The sequence below is a fragment of the Eleutherodactylus coqui genome, chromosome 3 (genome assembly GCF_035609145.1).
Source record: "Eleutherodactylus coqui strain aEleCoq1 chromosome 3, aEleCoq1.hap1, whole genome shotgun sequence".
Taxonomy (NCBI): Eukaryota; Metazoa; Chordata; class Amphibia; order Anura; family Eleutherodactylidae; genus Eleutherodactylus; species Eleutherodactylus coqui.
The window spans coordinates 61,909,107-61,935,319 of NC_089839.1; the positions used below are offsets into that span (position 1 = coordinate 61,909,107).

General features: G+C 44.6%; 1 protein-coding gene across 4 annotated transcripts in view; it reads right to left on the reverse strand.

Annotated features, from left to right (window-relative positions):
* The window catches only part of PLCB4 (phospholipase C beta 4), a 306,829-nt gene that overhangs the window by 123,329 nt on the left and 157,287 nt on the right, over positions 1-26,213 (reverse strand). For all 4 annotated transcript variants that reach the window (XM_066595660.1, XM_066595661.1, XM_066595658.1 and 1 more), the window contains 4 exons: positions 26,129-26,209; positions 24,936-24,995; positions 22,870-23,013; positions 8,273-8,352 (listed from right to left, as the gene is read on the reverse strand). In XM_066595660.1, the coding sequence (XP_066451757.1) occupies positions 8,273-8,352; positions 22,870-23,013; positions 24,936-24,995; positions 26,129-26,209 (365 nt within the window). The remainder of the gene's footprint in view (positions 1-8,272; positions 8,353-22,869; positions 23,014-24,935; positions 24,996-26,128; positions 26,210-26,213) is intronic.

The following is a 26,213-nucleotide window of genomic DNA, read 5'->3' on the forward strand; positions in this document are numbered from 1 at the left end:
TCCTTGCTCAGGGTCCTTCCTCAGGCCTCGCTATAACATCAGGTATTTTTGTTAGCCATTAAAAGCTATCACATCTACAAGATTACTTGATTTTTCTCACTGAGAACAATTCTTCCAAGATTTCTCTTCTTGCTGTAAGTGAATAGACATCCAGAGGACACAAACCTGAAAATACCTACTGCTTTCTGCAGCTGCGGCTTTGCCTGTTTAGGCAATCCTCTGTGAGGGATAGTCCACTACAATCAACTTATTCCCTATCTACAAGATAAGGGACAACTACTTGATCGGTTGGGGTCCGACCACTGGGAGACACTTTGATTGCCAGAACAGAAGTCTCACGCTCCCCCCGTGCATGGCAACGAATGGAGTAGTAGTGTGAATGCTCGGCCAACACTCTACTCATTTCATTGGGACTGGCGGAGATTGCTGAGCGCTTCAGCTGAGGTTTCTAGGTCAGTCCTGTTGAAAGGAAAGTAGCGGTGGCGGAGCATGCATACTGCCACTCCATTTATTGCCACTTACACGAAGGGACCTTCTTTCTCTATTCTGGTGGGGATCTCAGTGGTTGGACCCACCTGATCAAGTGATTGGACGCCAACCTCGACAGCTTACAAGGTTTCAGAATCGATAGGCTCAGTTATGGTAAATGTGGACCAATCCTTCAAGGTTTCGGTTTTCTGCAATAAATGATCCTTTTACTCTGATATGGTAATGACTTATTTCAGGCACTTGATTAGTTTCCCCAATGAGTGTACGTCTATGGGCAGCATGAGTAACCCCTTCCCCCACTATCCTGTTCTCTGTCTTGCTATCTGTTACTAGAGACAGGCATCACATGACAACGGTCAATGGACGCAAATTAGGAGGAAAGTGGACCTCCGCTGTCCAGCACTTTTTATGTTGTTTGAGGTACATAAAGTGATTTGCACTTTACCACGTTGGCTATTACATAAGCATAGGTAGTTATGCCTAATCCACGTAAACACATTGACGATGCGTGTTCCCGGCGATTTACCAACACCCTTCCTGTGTGTTGCGAGATATATAGAAATGGCACAGGAAAAGAACCCATTGTTTTTAATATGTGCATCTACATGTGATTTTTCTCTCTAAGCACTGGGAGAGAAAAATTGCCGCATGTCCTATTTTTTTGGTGATTCTGTTGTAGAAATTCCCATTCTTCCCTATGAGAGCAGAAAAAAATTGCATGGCGCTCACATGTACATGCCAGTTTCATATGATGCAATGGGTTTTTTCTTCCATAGGGAATAATGAGAGATTCTCACGTTTTTAAAAAACTCAAGTGCAGCGATGCAAGTGTGATGCGATTTTCTCACAAAACGCATCACACTCGCATAGAAATCACAGATTTGTAAGCGCAATACCGGCCGGAGTTTCTTGGACCGATATTGCACTTGCACGTGTAAATGGACCCTTAAAGGGGTTGTCCAACTGTAGACTATTGATGGCTTATGCTAAGGATAAAGTCATCAACATTAGACTGGCAGGGGTCCTATCCTCAGGCTCCCTGCTGTTTAGCTGTTTCCTGGGCTAGTGCACTGGTGTAAGCAAATAGTTCCATTCAGTTCCATTCTTACTGTACTAACCAGGCTTGGTATTGCAGGCCAAGCTCTCATTGAAATGAATGGGAATTTTGCCTGCAATACCAAGTCTGGCCACTATAGTAAAAATGGAGCTGTCTGCTTCCTGAAAAATTAGCTCAGTGTACAAGCATGCCGGCCTGGCAAACAACTGATCATCAGATGGTGTAAGGCAATAGACCCCTGCCAATCTACTAATCATGACTTATTGTGAGGATAGGCCATCCATAGTTTACAACCAAACAACCCCTTTTAAGGTCAAAGAAAAGTCTGCAAATGCATAAATATGGAGCAATAATAAGACAGATGTAGCACTTTGAAAATTGAATTTAACAGCATGTTACATTGTTAATGTAGCACACCTACACAATTTACGTAGCCTGACAGTAATTATATGTCAATGGCTACACAAAAAGTGCGTAACTATTATTTTGCGTGTTAGTCAAATTTTCATTTGGTCTATATCTGTATAATCCTGAAAATAAAAAGTTTAGTAAAATCTCAAGGATAAAGTTAACCCTTTCCAATCCACTGTCTGACGTCTAAAGACATTATGATTTAAGGCTGTACAGCTCCAATGTTGGAAGACGTCCGTCGGGGTTCTCTTACTGTATATTGCCAGCCTCTTTGCTGTCGGAGCCTATCCAACGTGTCACCTCATGCAGTACTGGCTTTAGCCAGCAGATAGCGCCGTTGTATACTGGCAGAAAAGACTAAGCCCCCTAGGAAAACCAGGATACAAATTGGATTGGAAAGGGTTAAGGCAGAGCCTGTAGTGTATAGGGTGATATGTGATGCATTCTTGGCCTTGTCACTGGATTAGGCATTTGCACATAACCTCGTCCCGGAGCTCACCATTCCTATAACTATGGTGAGATACTACAGCAGGCTAACAAGTCTGGCAGTGACGGTCACCCCCGGATAGAAGCATTCTGATTTGTACATAATAGAACATTTTTTTTGAAGGGACATTATTTGCATCAAGAGAAATATTATTCACTTGCACAAACCCATATTTACCCCTAAAGAATGCGAAAAAATGTAAAACAGGCCCAGTAAATAAGTGTCCATTTGTCTAGTCATGTTCAGAATGATAAATACATTATTGCATGCTTGCTCTTATGTTCATACTATGTTTGGTGTAAATGTTGAATATACACTGAAGAGATCCATAAATCCTTTTGGCATCTATTACTTATGGGGCCCCTAAAAGAGGATGCTATTACTACTGGAGCCACTGAGATGAGAGAGGATGCTATTACTACTGGAGGCACTGAGAGGGGGTGGTATTACTTATGGGGCCACTGGGAGGGGGTGCTATTACTACTGGAGCCACTGAGAAGAGGCGGTATTACTTATAAGGCCACTGAGAGGGAGCACTATTACTATAGGGTCCACTGAGAGAGGACAGTATTACTATAGGGTCCACTGACAGAGGACACTATTACTACTGAAGCCACTGAGAGGGGGGCGGTATTACTTATAAGGCCACTTAGAGGGGGCACTATTACTATAGGGTCCACTGAGAGAGGATGCTATTACTACTGGAGCCACTGAGAAGAGGCGGTATTAATTATAAGGTCACTGAAAGGGAGCACTATTACTGTAGGGGCCACTGAGAGAGCACACTATTACTACTGGAGCCACTGGGAGGGGATGATATTACTTATAAGGCCACTGAGAGGGGAGGATATTACTATTGGGGCAACTAAGAGGGAGCACTATTACTGTTGGGGCCACTGAGAGAGGACGCTATTACTACTGGAACCACTGAGAGGGGGCAGTATTACTTATAAGGCCACTGAGAAGGGGCGGTATTACTTATAGGGCCACTGAGAGGGGGCGGTATTACTTATAGGGCCACTGAGAGGGAGCACTATTACTATAGGGTTGATTGGAATAGTGGATGTAAATTTCTGTCATGATAAGCCACTCCCCTAACCATGTCGCCTTTTACATTGGCCAGTATTCTTGGTGACAAAGGTGGCAACCCTAACAGGCAATAAGTTTTGGCTTTCTCTTCTATGGTAGGGTATGGACAGTGTATGCCCCTGTATGCCATACAGATGCATATGTTAGAGCTTAGTCTTGAAGAATATGCACAAACATAAAAAACTGTGTGAACACAACCTTCCATGATTTGCCGTCTCCAGCTGCACATATTTCAACATGTTTGCAATACAAGATTAAATGAAACCCCTTGCCATACAGAACTAGCAGAAGGGCCCAGCAGCAGACGATGAGCGCTAGGCCAATAGTGAGTCTACTGCTATCCCTTCTCCCATCTACATAGTAATCAGCTGTTATTATGTGGCTGGGGGCTTTCCTACCCTTGAACTCCAACATTAAATCTGTAATATGCATAATGCAGTGTGATGCTTGCATTGATAACATCTGTCAGTTGTTGTATTTACTGCCCACAGATAGGAGCGGCCGATGAACCAGAAAAATGAAAAGAGCCAGGAAATTTATGAGTCTATGATATTGCATCACAAGGACATCGGGGCAAATCCACTTAATGTCTTCAAAACGTTAATGTTTCTACAGCTTTTTAGAAGGGCAATAGGCTGAACTGGCGGGACGTATGTCTTTTTTCGGCCTTTCATACTATAAGAGAATAAGCATTATGGGAATATTATGAGTATTATGAATATTGTAAAAAACACTTGTCCTTGGTATATTATGCTTAAAGGGGTTTTCTGGGTCTTTGGGATAGGTCATTAGTATTTAAGCAGTGAATGAGACAGCTGCAGTACCAGTCATGAACACAACTGTATGTACAGTGCTGTGCCTGGATAAACAAGGAGGGGAACTTGGTGTTTGCTAGAGTGCCACAACATCTTGAATGCTTTGGACCCCTACCAATCTAATATTGATGGCCGAGGGCATCAACAGTCACCAAAATGAAAATCTACAGTTTAAGGCTGCATTCAGACGAACATATATCGGCTTGGTTTTCACGCCGAGCCGATATACGTTGTCCTGGTATGCAGGGGGGCGGGGGGGGGAGGATGGAAGAGCCAGCAGCAGGAACTGAGCTCCTGCCCCCTCTCTACCTCCTCTCCACCCCTCTGCACTATTTGCAATGGGGAGAGGCGGGCCAGGGGTGGGGCTAATTCTCGGAACTTAGCCCTGCCCCTGGCTCGCCTCTCCCCATTGCAAATAGTGCAGAGGGGCGGAGAGGAGGTAGAGAGGGGGCGGTAGCTCAGTTCCTGCTGCTGGCTCTTCCATCCTTCGCCCCCTGCACATGAGGACAACGTATATCGGCTCGGCGTGAAAACCAAGCCGATATACGTTCGTCTGAATGCAGCCTTAGATGGAAATGGGCCGCTTAGAAATAATATTTTAAATATCATAAAAGAACATTTTTTATAAACAGTATGTTTAGAGTGTTGTCCAATGGGGGTAGAAATCTAAAATTGGTCTGCTTTAAAATAACAAATTGGCCTAGGCTCACCCGAAAAAAAAAGTTCAGTCTCCACAGGTCTCCTTTCACGCCTGAGCAGCTGATAACGTGCACATGACCACTGTAGCTAATAACTGGCCTCAACAGTACCAGCACTTCTCTAAGTGCAGCAACGTCTGGTCTAACAATATGATTAGCTATTTATACTGGGGTAAGGAGGCCAATGAAAGAAAAATGGAGTAATATTTGAATCGTGGTATGGAGTGTGGACCACTGGTGAGACACAGGCATAACCAAATCCTCATTGGTGAGATTCAGGCGTAACCATATCCTCATTGGTGAGACCCAGGCGTAATCATATCCTCATTGGTAAGACCCAGGCATAACCATATTCTCATTAGTGAGGCCCAAGCACAACCATATCCTCATTGGTGAGACCCAGGCATAACCATATCCTCACTGGTGAGACCCAGGCGTAACCATATCCTCATTGGTGAGACCCAGGCATAATTATATCCTCATTGGTGAGACCCAGGCATAACCATATCCTCACTGGTGAGACCCAGGCGTAACCATATCCTCATTGGTGAGACCCAGGCATAATTATATCCTCATTGGTGAGACCCAGGCATAATTATATCCTCATTGGTGAGACTCAGATGTAATCATATCCTCGTTGGTGGAAATCTAGTAAAACCTGAAACACAGGGTGTATAAAGAGAGTGAAACTAGTGGGCAACAATAACTTACAACCAAGTCTAGGAGGCTCCCCAGGACAGATGCAGAACAGTGCTTCAACCTACCAACTGAACTGATCAGGAGCATCCAGTAAATGCCTACATATAACATTACTTAGAGTATTTCTAGTGAATCTAGGGAAATGGTCGGCCTTTTGGCAAAAATGTTTGTTAGATATGTTTGTGTTTTGGTAAGAAATAACAGAAATTAAAGTGTAACTGTACTTTCCAAGAACTTGTGACATGATATAAGAAGATGTCAAAGGTTTAATAACTGTAGTCTGGGTGCTGAGAGCCCCACTGATCACTAGAACGAAGCAGCAGAAGCGCTCATCCAAGCTCTGCTATCACTTTCTAGCTGAAATTGGGATCATAGAATTTCTATTGAGCACATCTTCAGCTAGCAAGCAGTGACAGGATTCGGATGAGTATACAAAAAGTGCCTCGGGCGTACACCACACTTATTAATAATAATTAACACCAAAATTGCCCAACAGGCAAGAAACACCCCGGCTGAACACCCTCATTAAAACCTAACTTTTATTGAACTAAATTAAAATACTAAGAGGAATTAAAAATATAACCACGTGCTCAAACACACCTGCGTGTTTGAGCTAAAAGAAGCCCCTTCTAAATACTAGCTATTCATAAAGCACAGTATACCGTGTACTGCAGCGGCACTGAATGGTATACAGTATAGATAACTTAGTGCAGGTTGTTGTATTTTTAATCCCTATGCCTCCTAGTATTTTAATTAAAAGGGTTCTGTGATTAAAAAAATAATTCTACACTTACCTATTCCTCCCGTCAGTCTACTTACCAGATCTTCACCTCACCTATTTTCTCCTGGCTCCTGCAGTCCGGGGAAGGAGGGGGGGGGGGGTGTCACCTCACCTCCAGCTGGCTAAATCTTCTGCATCCTGTGACGTTAAGTACATTCACAGGCAGTCTCCTTGCTGCCAGCCAATGTACGCTACGTCACTAGTTCACAGCCCAGCACGGATTGCCGAGCTATTGCAGAGGCTGCTCATGCCTGCTGTCTCTGCAATAGATCAGCATTCCTTCCTAGCCAGTGAACGCTAAGTCACAGGGATGTGACCTTCACTGAGTGTCAAGAAGAAGAATGAGAGGAATGCCAGCTTCATAACAAGCCAGTTGGCTTGCAGTGAGCTGAGCCTGGAAAAGTTCAGCAAGGAGAAGATGCTGTAAGGAGTCTGCTTGGGGAGGAATAGGTGAGTATAGAATTATTATTTTAATGACAAAAGCCCTTTAAGACCAATAAAAGTTAGATTGTAATAAGGGTATTCAACGAGGACGGAGGTGGGAGGGTTCCTTGCCCTTTGGGCAATTTTGGTGTTAAGCACTCAGCTGAGGACTTCTGTTGCTTCATCCTAGGGATCTCAGCACCTGAATTCCCACTGATCAAAACTTTTGACATGTCACTATGATATGTCAAAAGTTTTTGGATAGTAAAGTTACGCTTAAACAGATTTGTCTATAGTGCAAAATTACGCCACGTTTGAATGCACCTTTATGTACAATAAGTACAGTATAACAGTGTTACAGGGGCTGTTGAGGATGGCCTGTTTGCTTCCCTTACATGCCTGCTTTAGTAAATACTAACAGTCCCCACTAAATACCAATTGCTTTGTTACCCCTGTTCTAAATGTATGAGTAGCTTATGTGATAGTGATATGTCAGTAGTTTTGAGTGGTGGCGGTCCGGCTCCCGAGACTCCCACCGATGGCTAAATGAATTGGGTAAAAGCGCTCATCTGAGTGCTGTACCCGTTCATATGTTATGGCAAGCGGTGAATGGAGTCTACAAACTTTCTATGAAGCCTGTACACTACTTCAAGCAGTGACTGAGAAAGCCGAATGGTAACAGCACTCAGATGGGCACTTCTGCTAGGTTTTTTTTAGGGCTTCTTCAGATGGGCATATGCGCAACTATGCTCGCCGCTATAGGGCGTAGTTGCACATGAATACATGTATATTTATATTTTTTTCTCGGACTATTTAAACACTGGGCTAGTGACGTACTGTAATCCTCTTGAAGCTCCAAAAATGTGCATAAGCTATATGCAAATACCGAAGCCCTATCATTTAACCAGCCAAGAGGGAAATAAAGCCTCATCCGCAACTACCATGTTGGTCACTTGGTTCCTTGTACAAATAAGGATGGTTTCACATTGGAGCCTCTGGTCGGAGGATCCGTTGCAGATCTGGCGCAAAATACCGGAAGAAAAAGCGCTGAATGTAGAGTTTTTTCTTCCGTCTAAAAGGCGGGCAGCTGAGCATAAAGCGGGCAGACCCCATTATAGTCAATGGGGTCCGTTCAGAGCTGTTCAGTTCCATCCTGAGACGGAGCCGCCTGGCCACTGAGTTTCCCCTTTCTTGCTCCCAGATCAAAGCAGGAAAGCAGAACCCCGGGCGCCGGTGTGAAGCAGCCTTATAGAATTGTAAGAAAACGATTCCGATACATAATATAGAAAACAAGTAACAAATAGACACATGGAAGACACTTACTGTTTTTTGAGACATGTCATTGGACTGACGTTGTTGGCTCTAAAGTTATGCGTGATAGATTTTAGCCCTTCTACCCATTGCTGAAAGACATACAAACACAGAGTACAAATAAGGAAAATCACTCCATAGAAGACATACTGCAACAGAAGCAAGACGAGCAGTGAAATACATTTGTACTTTACACTCAATATTGTCAAATTATCAAGACAGAAGGAGAACAAGCAAGTTGCTTAAAGACGCTTCACAATTGGTTTCCGACACCAAAAACACACATAACCCTCCCCAACAAGAGACAAAAGTATTATAGATCAGAGTATTTAGGACAAATTACTATTATGTTTACAGATATATAGATTGGAAGAACGCTCTGGGAATTAAGTATTTACGGCCTATCCTTAAGATTGGTGGGGCGCCCGACTCTGGACGATCAGCTGATTGAAGGGGCCACAGTATTCAGATAAGCGGTGTGGCCTCTTCATGGTATCTGAAGCACAGGGCTGTTCATTATGTAGCAGCGATGCTCAATCCCATTCACTTGAGTGAGACTGAGCTGAAGAAAGGCCGTGCGACCGATGATTGTGATCTCACCGGCCTGAAGAAGTGGCGCTTGAGTGCTGCAGCTCCTTTAAATACTTAAGTAGTGGGATTTATACATATGTACATGAAAAATAATCACCAATCAGAAACAGCACACACAATCATACATATGTAGTACTATAGCATATCTGCACCATCACCACATATCACGCTGCATCATAGAATACAGTAACAAATCCGAAAAACAAAAAGGCAACAATTCTAAAAATATCAAATCTTTACTGAAATTCCTACATGCATGCATAAATTGCATATATTAAAAGTATAATTAATGTATACTGTGAAACATTATGTTAATGCGACCCACTAATATATATATAATACAAGATAAGAGCTGTCTCACACAAGCGTATGGTAATCGCATATTATGTGGGCAGGTTTTGTGCGCGTAATACGCTGTACCAGGACCGCACAGACGGCCGTGCTGCTGCTCACATGAGCAAAAAAAACGCAGCATGTTTTATCATATATGCCAAGGTAGAACATGGTGATGGGCAGCCTGCAGCCCCTAAACAATGTCATTGAATTTTGGCTGTGCGCTGCACGTGTATATCTCACAGACCGCACACTGCGAGATACGCTCATGTGTGCCCAGCCTAAAGTGTATAGTGCAATGAACCCACCATGTACATCTGATAACAAGACATCTATAGCAGATTCAGTCAAAACTAGTGACATAATCCAGAAATAAAGTGCAATATTCCAACAATATCAACTATATGCGCTAGTAGATCAATAGGTAATGTATCAACACTGAATATGGCTCTGTATTGATCTACTAGATAGCGGATATTGCACTATATCTTTGGATTATGTCACTAGTTTTGACTTAATCTGCTATAGATCTTTTATTATTAGATATACATGGTGACTTCATTGCATTATATTATATTATATATTTAACATAAGATTAACATTGTATACTTGGATTATGCTGAGTTATGAGACGGTGTCTTTTTTGCTGCAGTACCCATTTATAATATATGCATGTATGTAGGAATTTCAATCAAGATTTGATATTTGAAGCCTTGTTGCCTTTTTATGGTTAGTATATGTACGGTACACGAGGTCTGCTTAGTAAGACTTAAGACTTAAGAGATGGATTCCCCTTGTACGGATGCCAGGGAGCTCTGTGTGATCTGAAGAAGGGAAATCCATCCACAAAACACGTTATTGCACAGAGATGGTTAATAAACCATTGCAAATTCAAACTCCTCGTTTGCTGAATTCCTGGAAACTTCATGAACCTGATGGCAGAATCCCTTTAATTCCCATGGAGGGTAGAGAGAATCATAAAATCATGCATTATCTTGTGGAGTCCTGGAGTCCATGATCTCTACATAAGTATACCCTGAGTGATTAGAGGCTATGTCCAGCTTCACAAAGACTTGCTATAGATGCCCCAGCATCATGTAACCCTTTGCAATCCAATTTTGGATTCAGGGTTTCCTAGGGAGCTTTCTCTTTCTGCCATTTCACAATGGTGCCATCTCTTGGCTAGAGCCAGTACTGCGGTATGGGACATGCTTGAGAAGCCCCCGACAACAGATGGGCCAGTAATAAACAGTAAGAATACCCTGCCGGACGTTTTCCGACATCGTAGCTGTTCAGCCTTCAATCAGAATGCCTTCAAACGTCAGACAGTGGATTGGAAAGGGTTAAAAGAAAGATGAAGCAACTTTGTAAACTTGATGAAAAGTTTCCAGTTATTTTGGTTCTACAGCTATTATTCAGAGCGATGCAGCTCTACGGTAACAGACCAAAGGAACCCCGTGTCATCTGATCTGGCAGTCACGCTTCCCTACTGCTTGCTTGTCTACCACATGTATGTAAAGGATAGTAGGGGACAGATGGAAGGGAGTAGAACAGGAAGATCAGACAACATAGGGTTTTTCTCACACGTCACGGCGCCCCCCCCCCCCCTCCCAAAAGACCCCATACTTACCTCCGCCGCCCGACAGCCGGCATGACGAGCCGGCGGTAGGCGGGGAAGCATTTTCACACTATAGCGTGACGGACGGCTTCCATTGAGTGCAATGGAGGCCGTCCATGCGTACGCCCGCAGCAAATAGATCATGCCGCGGGTGAGTATGGAAGAATTCACGGGGTGGAAGTCCACGGTGGAATTCCGCACCGTGAGCATTGAGCTATTAGGTTCAATAGAACCTAATAGCTGCGGGGCAACGCCGCTGATTTTTGCCGCATGATACGCAGCAGAAATCTGCCCATGGTAATTAGGCCTAATGCTCTGCGCCGTAGAAATAAAGTATAAACATTTTTTTAATCAAGTTCTATTACAAAGTTGCTTAATGTTTCAGCTCTGGTGTTTTGATACAAGTTTTGTTATACAATGTATGGTTTAGTATAGACACATTAGCTGCAGGTATTTTTGCCTCCAACCACAAGCAGATATTCCCTATCTGAAGGCTTGAGCTCAGCCATCTCCAGTGGTTCCATTGTACACATGCATGTTGTCCACTGCCCACAGTTTGTATGCCACGCTGGGGCTGCAATCTCAGAATCAGCGAAGCCCCGCCACCAAACAGAAAGTTCCCTATGATGGGAGTAACCATTTAATAATGACATGCTTTAAACTGAATGAAAAACTAATTGTAAACTAATTAAACCTTAAGCCTAATTCCCACGGATGGATTTCTGCAGCAATTTACGCGGCGTTATCCCGCAGCTATTAGATTCTACTGAACCTAATAGCTTTTTGCCTTGCAATGTTCATGCTGCGAAATTCTACCGCGGAATTCCGCAGCGTGAAAGACATTGCGGCATGTTTTCTAATTGCCGCAGAAAACCGTGCGCCCAGCTTCCATTGTAGTCAATGGAAGTCATCGTACGTGATACTTCCACTGTGAGCAGAGCAGAACTATTGTGTGATTACGCGTCACCGCCCACCGCTGGCGCGTCATACACTGCATTGCGCATGCTCGCCAAACGGGACTCTCACGGCAGATTCGGAGAGGTGAGTATGGGGTCTTTGTGGGGCGCCGTGTCGGACTCTGCTGCGATATTCCGCCGTGGGAATGTTGTATGTTTGACATACAAGAGCCAGAATGGCATGAAAGGATCAAAGAGCTCTTCAGGTTTTTAATGCCCCTTCATATCTTCGATGTGGGCACCGCTAGTCACATGACACATGTCAAGTCAGTAGTCCAGTTCTACCCACTTTACGTCGTCTAAAGCCACCAACGGCGCCCACATCAAACATCTGAAGGCGCATTAAAAACTTGAAGAGTTCTTTGATCCCTTCATGACATTCTGGCTGTTAAAAGTATGAAGAAATCATATTTAGGGCCTATACAGATGGGCGCATGCGCTAATAAGCCTGCCGCTATGGAGCATCTTAGCGAATGAACCAGGTTGTTGTTTTTTTTTGACTATTCAAACTCGGCGCTATCATGTGTGAGTTTGAAAAGAAGAAGCGGGAAGATAGGTCCTACCCTATCTTTCTCACATGTAGAAAAACTATGTGCAAGAAAGATGGGGCAAGTCCTATCCTTTCTCACGCGTTGTAATATGGCGCGAGAATCCCGCTAGTGGAACAAAACCATTGAAACAAAGAGTTTTGTGTCGTCTCGTTATGCAGCCGTGATTTCACTTTAGCGACATTCTTTTTGTATCACCCTGTAGAACCCACACATCTGATCAATGACTACATGAAGTAGAAATGACATCAGAGGCGTAATGAGCATGTGTTCTGTATTAGGCAGTAGTTATGTTGTTGTCACATCATTTTTCCTAATTTCACTGACTTTTATTAAACAATATCACAGTATGAGGTCGCTCCTAACTTCCGACATACTCGTTATTTTCAATTCTATGAAATATAAATACGCAACTGTCAGCTTTTCATCCAGTATTGTACAGTAGTTCCGCGTCAACATAAAGTGCTTCAGCCAAATGTTCTCTACTATTCCAAGCTCATTCTCATTAGTACAGCGTTTTACATTACTGAATCCATAATGGAGTACTGCATTGTGTCTGGTTGGGAGACTCAGGTCTGACAATATAAGAATACTCCTCTATTATACAGCATCCAGTACAATGAGACGACTGTACTGATAATATGTAACACAGTATGTTAGGCTGAATGAAGACAATGTCCATCTAGTTCAGCCTGTTTCAACTCCCTTGTTGATCCAGAGGAAGGCAAAAAAAAACAGAGGCAGAAGGCAATTAGCCCATTCGGGGGAAAAATTTCTTCCCGTTCCTATAATGGCAGTCAAAATAATCCCTGGATCAACGTTTGATAGTTCCTACCTAAATGTAAGTCCTGAATCAACAACCCCGGTGGGTATTTAATGTCTATATCCTGTAATATTATAGCACTCTAGAAAGATGTCTAGTCATTTTGCCATCACCACGTCCTCAGGCAGAGAGTTCCACAGTCTCACTGCTCTTACAGTAAAGAACCCCCTTCTGTGTTGGTGATGAAACCTGCTTTCGTAGTACATGCCTTCTTGTTACCGTCGCAGTCCTGGGTATAAACAGATCATGGGAGAGATCCTTGTATCGTCCCCTCATGTATTTATACATAGTTATTTGATCGCCCCTTAGCCATCTTTTTTCCAGGGTAAATAATCCCAATTTTGATGCCTCTCTGGGTATTCCAGTCCTCCCATTCCATTTATTAGTTTAGTTGCCCTTCTTTGAACCCCCTCCAAGCACTGCAACATCTTTCCTGAGCTCCGGTGACCAGAACTGTACGCAGTATTCCATGTGAGGCCTGACAAGTGCCTTATATAGTGGGAGGATAATGTTCTCGTCCTTCGTCCCTATACCTCTTTTAATGCACCCCAAGACTTTATTAGCTTTTGCAGCAGCTGACTGGCATTGGTTACTCCAGTTTAGTCTACAATCCACTAGTACCCCCAAGTCTTTTTCCATATCACTTTTTCCTAGCCGTACCCCATTTAGTGTATATTGGTGACATCCGTTTCTCCTGCGATACAGTACAAGGCAATGCAACCACATGAATTCTAGGGATGGGTGAAGAATCCCATGGGACACAATTTAATTCTCATTTGTCTCCCAGGACCCACAGAAATAGTTTTTCCCTCCTTGTACATGCGGCAAGCCATTGGGTGCTACTGATCTACACTTTCCTGAATTGGCTTGTAATTACACCCATATACATGTACAGATGTTAACTGTTGCTTTTGTGGAGCTTGAAGGGATATTCCCAATTTGAATATAAAGTGTGTTTCTTACCTTGTATTGGACTATTCACCCTCAAATAGAAGACTAAAACCTATGCTTTGTAGTGCCGGGAACTAGGATTTTAAGATAAGAAGTCAGCAGACAAATTAAATAAGGCTGAGCTATGTTAACAGAGAAGACACACAGTTATAGCATCTAATGCAACAGCAATATCCTGACTGCAGTGATTTCTATGTCTGAGACGGGCCTTAAGAGCTTTGAGACTATTTGGTAGATGTCAATAAGCCTTATGATCAATCAGCTTTGTCACCTATGTAACATTAGTCTTTGTACCAAGTAACTCTTGAGTTAGTAATGTTGATAATAAAGAAGAATTCATTGAGTTCTCATGTTTAAGTGTCTTGACATGACATGGAGTGATTTCATGCTATTGATAGATAATTGCTAGCAAATCTCATCACGGGCTTCCATATCTACCAATTTGGCACCTGGCAACAAGGTCATCAGATCGGTACCAGTGTGGTCCGATAACAACTTTTATCGCCTATCAACGCTGGGACCCTCACCAATCCTGAGAACAGGAGCCTCATGTCCCCGTCTCCTCCGCACTGCGAGATTCATCTTCAATGAGACTACTGAAGGTAGCCAAGCACCTGAACTTGACTATTTCCATCAGCCCTATTGAAAGGAATGAAGCAGTAACATGCATACTCGGCCACCATTCCATTCATTCATTGGGCGGTGCGGTCAACCCACAGCAAGAAAAAGAGGGGTCCTATACTTAGGATCGTTGGGGCCTCAGACGTTTATCACAAATCCCTTGGATCATGTCCCCTCTAAGTTTTAACGTGCTGTAGAATATATTGAAGCTATATAACGCTATGTGGTTAAATGTATTAAATGAAGCTGCCAGTAGGGGGTGACGGGGAGCCAACAAAGCACTATAAGTAAGTTCTGCCGCGGCGTTCTGTTTCTATACTTTGGACTTTCATGGCTTACATTGTACAGTGTTCTGCGGACATCAGTCTGTGCAGCTCTTACTGTTACCATATCCTCAGAGTTCTCCTATTAGATCTTTCCTTTGCTATGAGGCCCCTGTCACATGGGCAATAGATGCTGCGCAAATTCTGTAGCATTTACGGCACAAGCCATGTGAAGGGGTTTTAAAGAATCTTTAAGGTGCAGAAATCTCCTCCCCGTGGCTCGTACTGTAAATGCTGCAGAAATCCCCTCCACGTGGCTAGTACTGTAAATGCTGCAGAAATTCCCTCCACGTGGCTCGTACTGTAAATGCTGCAGAAATCCCCTCCACGTGGCTAGTACTGTAAATGCTGCAGAAATCCCCTCCACGTGGCTTGTACTATAAATGCTGCAGAAATCCCCTTCACGTAGCTCGTACTGTAAATGCTGCAGAAATCCCCTCCACGTGGCTTGTACTGTAAATGCTGCAGAAATCCCCTACACCTGGCTAGTACTATAAATGCTGCAGAAATCCCCTCCACGTGGCTAGTACTGTAAAAGCTGCAGAAATCCCCTTCACGTAGCTCGTACTGTAAATGCTGCAGAAATCCCCTCCACGTGGCTAGTACTGTAAATGCTGCAGAAATCCCCTCCACGTGGCTCGTACTGTAAATGCTGCAGAAATCCCCTCCACGTGGCTAGTACTGTAAATGCTGCAGAAATCCCCTCCACGTGGCTCGTACTGTAAATGCTGCAGAAATCCCCTCCACGTGGCTAGTACTGTAAATGCTGCAGAAATCCCCTCCACGTGGCTTGTACTGTAAATGCTGCAGAAATCCCCTCCACGTGGCTCGTACTGTAAATGCTGCAGAAATCCCCTACACCTGGCTAGTACTGTAAATGCTGCAGAAATCCCCTACACCTGGCTAGTACTGTAAATGCTGCAGAAATCCCCTACACCTGGCTAGTACTGTAAATGCCACAGAAATTCCCTTCACGTGGCTTGTACTGTAAATGTGCAGAAATCCTCTCCACGTGGCTAGTACTATAAATGCTGCAGAATTTCCACGGCAAAATCTGCTGCAGCACTTACAGCCCGTGTAAAATCGCCTTAAGCATTCTCTTCCAGTATACTCTTACCAACAACCCCTCGACCGTACACTTCTGGCGCTCCTAAGTTTCTATGGGAGCCCTTTGACATGCTGACACTGGAACTCAAGGTAACTCCTCCGTAGAAAGGCACGATGCCAGTCAGTAAAGGGTTACTACTCGGGATCAATATACAGTACTTCCTAATTTCCTGGGCCCCAGCTGTACAGTAATGTGAAGTCTAGTAATAATGAGAGTGGAGGACTGTGGGAACGTTCATTACCTGTTACACCTGCTTGTCACAACTTGTAGTGGCAATATGTTGACAAGCTGTGGGAAATAGCAGTGTAATAGAGCAATCTCGCTCGCGTCCCGCTGGAATTAGACCTCCGCTAATCTCTCTAACATTCACTTTTTGAAACCTAATCATTTCCTGATTTTTCCTGCAAATACTCTCTAATAAGTCATCAGAGCACCAATGTAGTTCCGAGCCCGTTATATCTACAAAACCCCCAATTCCCATAATTCCCTCAGTATATAGTATTGTGTGGTCTGGTGTGAGTATATCTTATAATCAGGCAAATATCATTAATGCCAGACTAAAGGAATTTCACTGCATATACGAGTAAATTATTTGCATTACTGCATTTTTCCAAGGCAATTCGCCTGCTAACCCCATTAGGTCTCCAGCACACTGGTGTATTTAGGTCTATGTGCCGTCCATGCTACTTCACAACCCCCTTGTAGCCTATGGGGCTATGGGCAAAAAGCCTCATCGCATGTGTTAATCCTCTCCGTATCACGGACAACACATAGGACATGGTAATGCATGCCTGTGCACTGCATCTATGTGAATGGGAAAATGCATGGACAGGTGTGCTATCCAATGGGAGTTGCGCAAGAGCCAATGGGGCGCAACTCACACACACTAAACTATCGATAAGCTACCCTCAGGGTAGGATTAGTAGTAGATCAGCAGAGTCCACTTCCCCATAATTTGCTGATTAAAGAGGTCATGGAACTCAGGTGAGCGCCATGGCCTCTTCTCAGGCATGTGACGTCACGATCATCGGTCACATGGCCTCAGAAGTGAATGGGACTGAGCTGCAATACCAGGAACAGCAGCTATACAATGTACAGCACTGTGATTGGAAGTGACAGTTGTGCTCACCCAAGCACTGCTGCCATTTCAATCAGCGGGGATCTTATGCAGTGTACCTCCACCAATCCAATATTGATGACCCATGCTGAGGATAGTTCATCAATAGTTTAACGCCTCTGTTAAAACTTCTTTAAGAAACAAACAAATTCTCTCTTTTTTTTTCAGCCATTTTTTAAAACTTGCAAGACTGTTTAGAGTTGTGTTTAGTTGGGCTAGTTAAAGAAAAGATCTATATCATTTGGGGGTATGTAAATTTAAAGGGGTATCAAATCGGTGAAAGGCTGACTCCTGGCACCTTTATTGATCAGCTGTTTAAAAGGGCTGCAATATTTGAGTATTTGGTGGCCTCCTCCTTGACCTGAACATCCTGTTCATTAGTCACATGGCCCTTCCGCAGCTCAATCCCATCTAAAGATCGAGCTGTAATTTAGGATGCAACAAATTCGTCCAGATCAAAGGTCCTCCTTCTTCCCGGTATTATTGTACCTTGAGGCCACTGGAAGTGGTGGGTGTGGTCAAGGGTAAAGTTGTTTGACAGCCAGGTGATGCCCCCTGTTTCTGATTGGCTGCAGGGCTGCCTCCACTGTCTCATGCTCACAGGTCCTGGCAATCCCCACAGCAGTCGGGTTTCCTGAGGAGAGGGTGCCGCTGACATCTGCCTTGCACAGCCCGAGGAACTGAGTGTCCCACTGCCATCTTCCATCCCGTGGCTGCTGTAATTGTACTGGCTACAGCGTGCATCTGCTGCGGCGCCCCTGCTCCCAGCCCCTCTCTGACTGTAACCGGCGGCCTGTGGGAGCTGCGCTGTCAATGTGCTAGACGGCGGACTCCCATCTCTCTGTACTATGTCTCCTTACCCTCCCTGGTATCATAATGGCCGGAGGCACTCTCACAGTGGACGGAATGTCCCCTAGTGGGCCGCAGTCACACTCTCCGCCATGTCCCCTAGCGGGGCCGCTGTCACCGGCGCACCTTTTATGCAGCCTATCACCGGTGAGCAGAGTGTTGAGGGGGAGCAGCTGAGGGGCCGACGACAGCAGTTAGAACGGAGTGGAGTGCAGCCTGTCACCGGTGAGCGGAGTGCTTAGCAGGCGCAGCTGAGAGGCCGACGATGGTAGGCAGAACGGAGCAGAGTGCTGAAGGTGGCCCAGCTGACAGGCTGAGGACCCAAGTGATAACCAAGACTGCAGTCATTACTCACTTCCAGGACCTGTGAGACCAGGGGCGGGGAGCCAGGTGTGCAGCCAATCACAAACAGGGGGCATCACCTGGCTGTCAAAGAGCCTTACGCTTCACAGCATCCACCATTTCCGGTGGTGTCAAGGTACAATAATACCCTTCTTCCCACCAACTGGCAACTTTCACTAGACTAACGATGACTCTTCTCCTAAGGACAATCGTCAGCATCTAGACATATGTCCTCAGCAAGTACTAAGGAAGAGATCTGCCAACCTCGAAACGCGTATATATACTGGTTTTATAAGAAAAAAGAGAACTGTGGCAAATATCTATCTTATGTAATCATATGTATCTACAGATTATACCTAAAAATGTTTTTAATCATTTTGGCATTTGTTGTTCAAATGTTTACTTAGTTGGGTATAACAGGACTTGGGGCCGGCTTCACCTATCTAGGAACTTCCTCCCTTGATTCATTCAAAAACTTCAGCTCCCTACCCTTCAAAAAGAGGGTTTTCTTGCCAGTGATTCTCCACCATTACTATTCTGCTCACCAAATGTGACTGTCGGACTGTATAGGGACAGCCCCCCCCCACCTCCCACCCCCAACTGGAAACATCCAGTTGTCAATCTATTCAGAAATAACATAGGAAAGGTACAATGTAGAGCTGTAAGAAAAGCTGCTCCAGAATTGTTATATCATGGGGAATACAATTCAGTAAAACAGACATGTCAGTAGGGATGCCCTGTCCTCTATAACAGCGCCAACTCAATTACCAATTAAACAAGCAGCATGATTTTGGAGGAGGACAACCTACACGGCGATGGAGCGTACATTACTGGTTACACTGCGTGAGGATCCCGGCCCTGCTGGCCGGCTCCGTTCTCTGTTAAATGTTCCACAGTTAGCATAATCAGATCATAAAGAATGGAGTTCCATTTGCAATCTGTTCCTTTGTAGGGCTGAATACTAATAAACATATTCCATGCAGTGCAGTACTGAGTGTATCTACAGTCATTCCCTGCACATGTGCACAAGCATACATAGGGAAGTAATCCCGGCAGCAGTGCTAATCCTGCCGACACTATTACCATTATTACATTGGTGATCACAGCCGTTTATTCTATTGCTACATGATATCTGGCACATGTCACAGTAAGGATACCCTGAAACATATTGAGCCGGGTGCAGGGTTCTTAATGCATCTGCCAACCATGTGTAAATTCTCTTTCTACAATCTTATGGCTCATTCACACAGAACTTGTGCTTTCTAAACATCAAAGAAAGAGACCAATACTATAAAGTAAAGAGTTTTCATTAAATTCTAATGGAAGGGGTGAAATCTGATGCCGATCTGCACCAGAATTCACAACTAAATCTGCAGCAAATCAGCAACATGTGAAGCACCCAAAGAAGACCCATCATGTCATCATGTCAGTGGGGCTGGCTGCAAAGCTTTGTAGCCATGACCGGGCGGACTCCAAGAATATATCTTTCCCACAACGCTTTCCAGTTCCCTCCTAAAGGCTTTCCTTAGAGCCCCTGTACACATAAGACTGAGGCTGCTTTCACACAGGTGAGAAAGTTATGTGATTTTCGTGCGATTTTCGCCTGATGCGAGAATCAGTAAAAAAGCAGATTACGAATCCAGTGATTTAGGCCGATTTGTCATAGCGTGATCCGTAGCGATGAATCGCACGCGGAGCACGCATGACACGAGATCATCGGTGTCCCTCACAGGTGCAATTAGCTCCCTCATTTGGTAGTCTGCTGCCTGCATGGTGAGAGGATGCAGCTATATGTACTCCTTAGTCAGTAAGTATATGGCCATGTTCTGTGATTGTTTTTATATTTCCTCTTCTGTGATGTATTTATAGTAGTATAGGGACCCACTACATGCAAGGAACCTTGACGCGGTTAGTGGGCTCATGTATCTTGGCCAACATCCAACCAATGCCTTGCATTTATTATCTATCATTCCCATGCAGTGTGGCTTTAAAACTCCAGGGGGAGCCCAGGGTGGCAGTACCAATGTGGTTTACAATTTGAAGTGCAGGGCAACCCGCCCAACTATAGCGTCATTAATAGGTTGCTGGTCTGCATGGTGCACTACATGTATCAGAAGGTCTGCCACTTTCTATTCACTCTGTGTGGGATTATACACCAAGCAGCTACCCCCACCCCCCTCTATATAAAGAGGCTGTGTGAGTGGCTGTCTCATCGGTGTCCCTCACAGGTGCAATTAGCTCCCTCATTTGGTAGTTTGCTGCCTGCATGGTGAGAGGATGCAGCTATATGCACTCCTCAGTCAGTAAGTAACGGTCATTTTCTGTGATTGTTTTTGGGTAATAAATTAATTACCTGAAAGCGCTGCGGAATAAGTTGGCGCTATACAAATAACAAGTCTATGTGACTGAAAAGAGGGGGGCGCTTACCCCCCCTCCTTTTTGGTCCCATAGAGAACCTCTAAAATTAATTCAGATTTGTATCTGCGGATGCCATTGCAACCCCAGCTACAGGAGACAGCAGCCTTGATAATCTGCAGGTATCACAAACAGGTCTGTACTGAGTCTAGTTACACCCAGCAATGCTATTATCTGACAGTTGTCCTGGTAGTCGGCTGCCGTTGTATACACGACACTTATTGCATGCAGATATCCAGTAGTCAAAAACAGTCAAAAGAAAAAAAGATAATACTTGCACCTTCTCTACTGGGCACTAGGCTGTCCCTGACAGCTGAGTACCCAACCTGTGGCTGCTCCATGCAGCCGCTATTCTGCAATGCTTTGTTTTTACTAAAAAAGCCCTTTAACAAAACATTAAAGTCAATGATAAGTTGAAGGATAATAAGGGGTTCCTAGTACAGATTTTGCACCAGGTCCAGTAGTAATACTGAATTATGACTAAAAGATCCCGTGAAGCTCAAATTAAAAACAAAATACCAATAGAGGTCAGTAGTATTTTACAGTGAGACTCGGTTCAAGGCCTTTTTTGCAATGGAATTAGGGAATTTAGGGGAACCAAACATCAAGTTCTCAATTTCCCGGCAGCGCCAGCACAGAAGAAATTAAGGCGGTTTTCCAGAACTTTACTACCGATGACCTACCTTCATGATAGGTCATCAATAGTTGTACGGTAGGGGTCTGCCACTTGGGACCCCGGTGATCAGCTGCTATAAAGCTCACTGTCAGTGCAGAGAGCCAGAAGCTGAAAGCTCCATTCACATTGCAGCTGCAGCAGCTTCCAGCTCATCCGAATTGACAGCCAGCATCACAACAGCTGATCGCTGGCAGTCCTAATGGCAGACCCCAGCTGATCAACTATTGATGGCCTGTTGTGATGATAAATCATCGATAGTAAAGCCCCCCCAAAAAACCCTTTGAGGAGTATATGGTGCCTATTAAAATGAAGTTCTTGTCCATGCTGAGTCTTGCTGAGTGAGGGAGAGTAAAGGCCCAATTACACAGGACGAGTGTCGGGCAAACGATGTCCGACACTCGCCCCTGTGTTCCCTAGCTCCCGTACTCCTGCACGGAAGCTAGCTGAGCTATCTCACTCATGGAGTGGCCAGCAGGGGGGCGGGGGAATGCAGGAGATTTCTCTCCTCTCGCTCCCCCGCCCCTCTCCATTGAGATAACACAGCGGCCGTTCGCTACTGAACGCCTGCTGTCTAAACTGCACAATGTTGGGTTTTTTTTGTTTTTTGTTTTGTTTTTTTTAAATCCCAATGAAATAAAAAAACGGATCTGTTTTTTTTCCACTTTGTTTCCCTTTCCCTACTCCAAAAACAGAGCAGGGACGGAAACCCCAAACTGAGCCCTAACACTGTGAAAGCAGCCTAACTGTACTCCATTCTGGCTGACAGATCAGGGTCCTGAACTTTATATCCAGGTTATAAGATACCGCTACCCTTCAGACTCACTTGGAACCCGTTTCAACTAAGGGCCCCTATACACATCAGTTGTCCAAATCCACTGAAAATAGAGGGGCCGGATGACTCCCTGATGTGTATAGGGGGGACTCACTTTTACTTGGACAGATGATGTTGAAGGAAAGAAGGATAGGGGACATTGAATTTCAGCACCCAATCCTCTTGTAAAGCCGATGTCAGAAGTGTCTGGTTGCAGCTTACCTCCTTAAAGCTACAATCATTCGGCCGAGCTGAACGTTCCTATGTATGGGGGTGCTAGTGGAAACAGCTATCGGACGAATGATCATTCATCCAACATGTATTGAAGGTGCATGATCAGCTGATGCCATACACGTACAAGGAGGCACTTTAGTCTGCCTTGACATATGCCTAATTAATAGACTTGACAAACTCTACGTTGTCCTTTGTGGTCACGCAGAAATAAGTCATACAGTAACGGACAGCGGCAAATTAGAGCAGCCACGAAAATAGCGCAGCAGCATTATCAGTATTTAATTGTGGAATACCTTAGCTACTTCGACGCTTTCGGCCACCATGTAAGTAAAGTTGATGTTCACCAGGTCTGTACCAGAGCAGACACACACTATCCGGCCTTCTAGGTCATTTTCTGCTTTTCCAACGGACTCCAGTGCAGACAGGATTTTTGGATCCTAAATGAGAGGAAAAAGCTTGACTTAACATCACAAGGCTTTTATTGATATATACTATACATCATTCGTCAAAAGCCATGACCCTCCATCATGTATAAAAAATGGCTAAAAGCTAATTCAAGGAAAAAAGTTACATGGAGCCCAAAATGGTACCAATAGAAACCACAGGTTGTCCTGCAAAAACAAGCCTCACACAGCTGCTGTCACAACGGGACTCTGGCCAGGTGGAAGTCCCTAGTCCAACTCTCAACCCCTGTCCCTACCTACTTGCCCCTCTAGGCTAGGCCCTAGGGCGACAACTGGGCGACAGTCCCTAGGCTCACTAGGGATGAGGGCAGGGAGTCAGACTCACAGACAAATACAGGAAAATAAACACAAAAACAGGTCAAGCAATCCGGGCCGGTAAAAGGAGAGAACGGGGTACAAGGGGTCAGGTGAAGTCGAAGTCCGGTCCAAAACAAGCAAGACAAAACAGGGCATCAATTCAAGGTAACGGGGTGTAGCTGGAGACCAAACATACAAGGTAGGAGGAAACTGAGCAGTTTAAATGCTGTCAGAACTCCCACCCCAGCAGCTGATTGGGGCAGGGAGCCTGAGAGCAGCAGGACCCAATCACAGGACGCTGGGAGAAACAGCCCCTGGTGCCTGCTAAAGAGAGACAGAGCAAGGGCACCGGGGTGTCGTGGCAACAGGGACGCGACGTGGGACGGCACCTGCCGCGTCCCCAGCAACCCGACTACCTAGGCGCCCGCTCCCTGAGCACAAGAGTGCGCGCCCGGAGTCGGCGCCCAGGATAACGTCAGGCAGGGGAGGTCACAAAGACCGGGGCTCCCCTGAGCCGCACTCCCCTGCAGCCCGGGTGATAGGAGCGGCGGTGCAGGCGCGGAGACCCCGAGTGCTACCAGTCCTGACAGCTGCTTCGATGGAGGCTCAAGTACCCTGTTGGGCCGCCTCTAGCTTGGATACAAGGTATGATGCGGGCGGGCAAGGAGATCTAGTACCCTGTTGTACTACCTCTAGCTTGGATACAAGATGTGATACGGGCGGGGATGGAGGCTCTAGTACCCTGTTGTACTGCCTCTAGCTTGGATAAAATATGTTGTACAGGCAAAGATGGAGGCTCTAGTACCCTGTTGTACTGCCTCTAACTTGTATACAAAATGTGATACAGACAGGGATGTTGTGGAGACATTCCTGTGACCCCTTGTGTGAGCGGCTGAGCATTACCCTGCAGGAAAATGCCTCTTGGAAGCCGCCATGAGAGGAACCCATGTGGCTGCAGGATGTCCTGAACATATCGCTGAGCTGTCACTGTCCCTCGTACCTGTACCAGGGATGATATTAGGTGCCCCTGCAGCCGCAAGATGACCTCCTGAACTTCCAATTTGGGGATAAAAGCTTACCAGGCTGTACACTAATGCATTCATTTCCTGACTGCGGACACTTAGGCAAGGGACCTCCTAGCTACTCTGGCTTTGTTTTAATCTAAAAATCTCTGAACAGAACTATGGGAAAATTTTCTTTTGCAAATATTTAAAATTTTTCTCCCATTTTCCACCTGAAATGATCTTCCTTCCAGTGCAGTGATTTTAGGTGGCATCTACACATTCAATACAATGCTTCTCTATGACATTTAGTATCTGACATTTCATGCTCATTATTATAAGGTCGCTTACGGTCTGATGTCATTTGCAGTTCTTATAAGTTATCAGCTTTCAGCTGAGTTGGATCTCCTTCGCCTTAATGTCTTATTTAACCATAAAAAAATCTAAAGGATTTTATCTTGAATTTTCACACATAATAAAGGAAAAATAGAAAAGCTCCAAATTAGATAACCTTACCGCAGTTAATTAAACCAGTGCAACACGGCAAAGAAAAGAGTTTTTGTGCACGAAGCAATAAAATATATCAGATGACATTACCTTTGGTACTAAGCCATAGCGTATACTGTTGATTAGAGAGCATTCCAAGACTTGGCCTTCCTATAATGGAAAGTAAGAAGACTTAAAATAACTGAAAGCGTTTTGGAAAGTATTGTGAACAGAGCGTGTTTATAAAAATGCTAAATGTTCTGACTTCCATACAAATCAAACTAAACAATGCAGAGAAGTGCATGGGATTAAATAGTGAAGGTAGATGGCGATTTTCCACTTTAGAAGAGTCATCTTCATTAGCGATGAGAGAAAAGTTCAGCTCGGCTGGTTCCCCGTTTTTCAGCCAAAAATTTGGTTCAGTTTGAATTAGTTCGAACCGAACCCAAGACTCCTAAAACTGGGGCCATAAAATCCCTGTATAACAATCTCAAGTCAACTAGGAGTCCATATAAGTATTTTTGAGTTGTTTTTAAGCCAATGTTAATGAAGAAGAAGGAGAATAAAGAAAGAAGAAAAATGAGGAAAGAGCAGGAAAAAGAAGAAAAAACAAGGAAAAAGAAGCAGAAGAAGGAAATGGATTATTTTTTATTTTCCTTTTTCCCCTTCTCTTTCTTTTTCCTTCATCTTCCTTCTTTTTCTTTTTTTTCTATTTTTAGCACCAAAAGTTCAGGATCTCATAGAATGGTAGAGTTGGAAGGGACCTCCAGGCTCATCTGGTCCTACCAGTGAACCTCCAGAGTTATCTGGTTCTACCAGTGAACCTCCAGGGTCATGTGGTCCAACCAGTGAACCTCCAGGGTCATGTGGTCTAACCAGTGAACTTCCAGGGTCATCTGGTCCAAACAGTGAACCTTCAGGGTCATCTGGTCCTACCAGTGAACCTTCAGGGTCATCTGGTCCTACCAGTGAACCTTCAGAGTCATTTGGTCCAACCATTGAACTTCCACTGTCATCTGGTCCAAACAGTGAACCTTCAGGGTTATCTGGTCCTACCAGTGAACCTTCAGGGTCATCTGGTCTAACCAGTGAACCTCCAGAGTCATCTGGTCCAACCAGATTAGTGGGGGCCCCAAAAGACTGACACCTGATGATCTACTACTGATGACCTATCCTGAGAATAACCCATCAATAGTCTACAACTGGACAACCTCTTTAGGGAACTAAAATGTTTAAAATGTTTCACAGTTTTTTTGGGGGGTGAGGGGGTTTGGGGTTCCAAGATTACCATCAGTATTATATACCTTTCCTTCACTTTTCCATGTGAGAAAGAAGCCGAACTCGTCCACTTTAAAGAGGCAATTTGGTTCAAAAGCAAATGATTCCTAA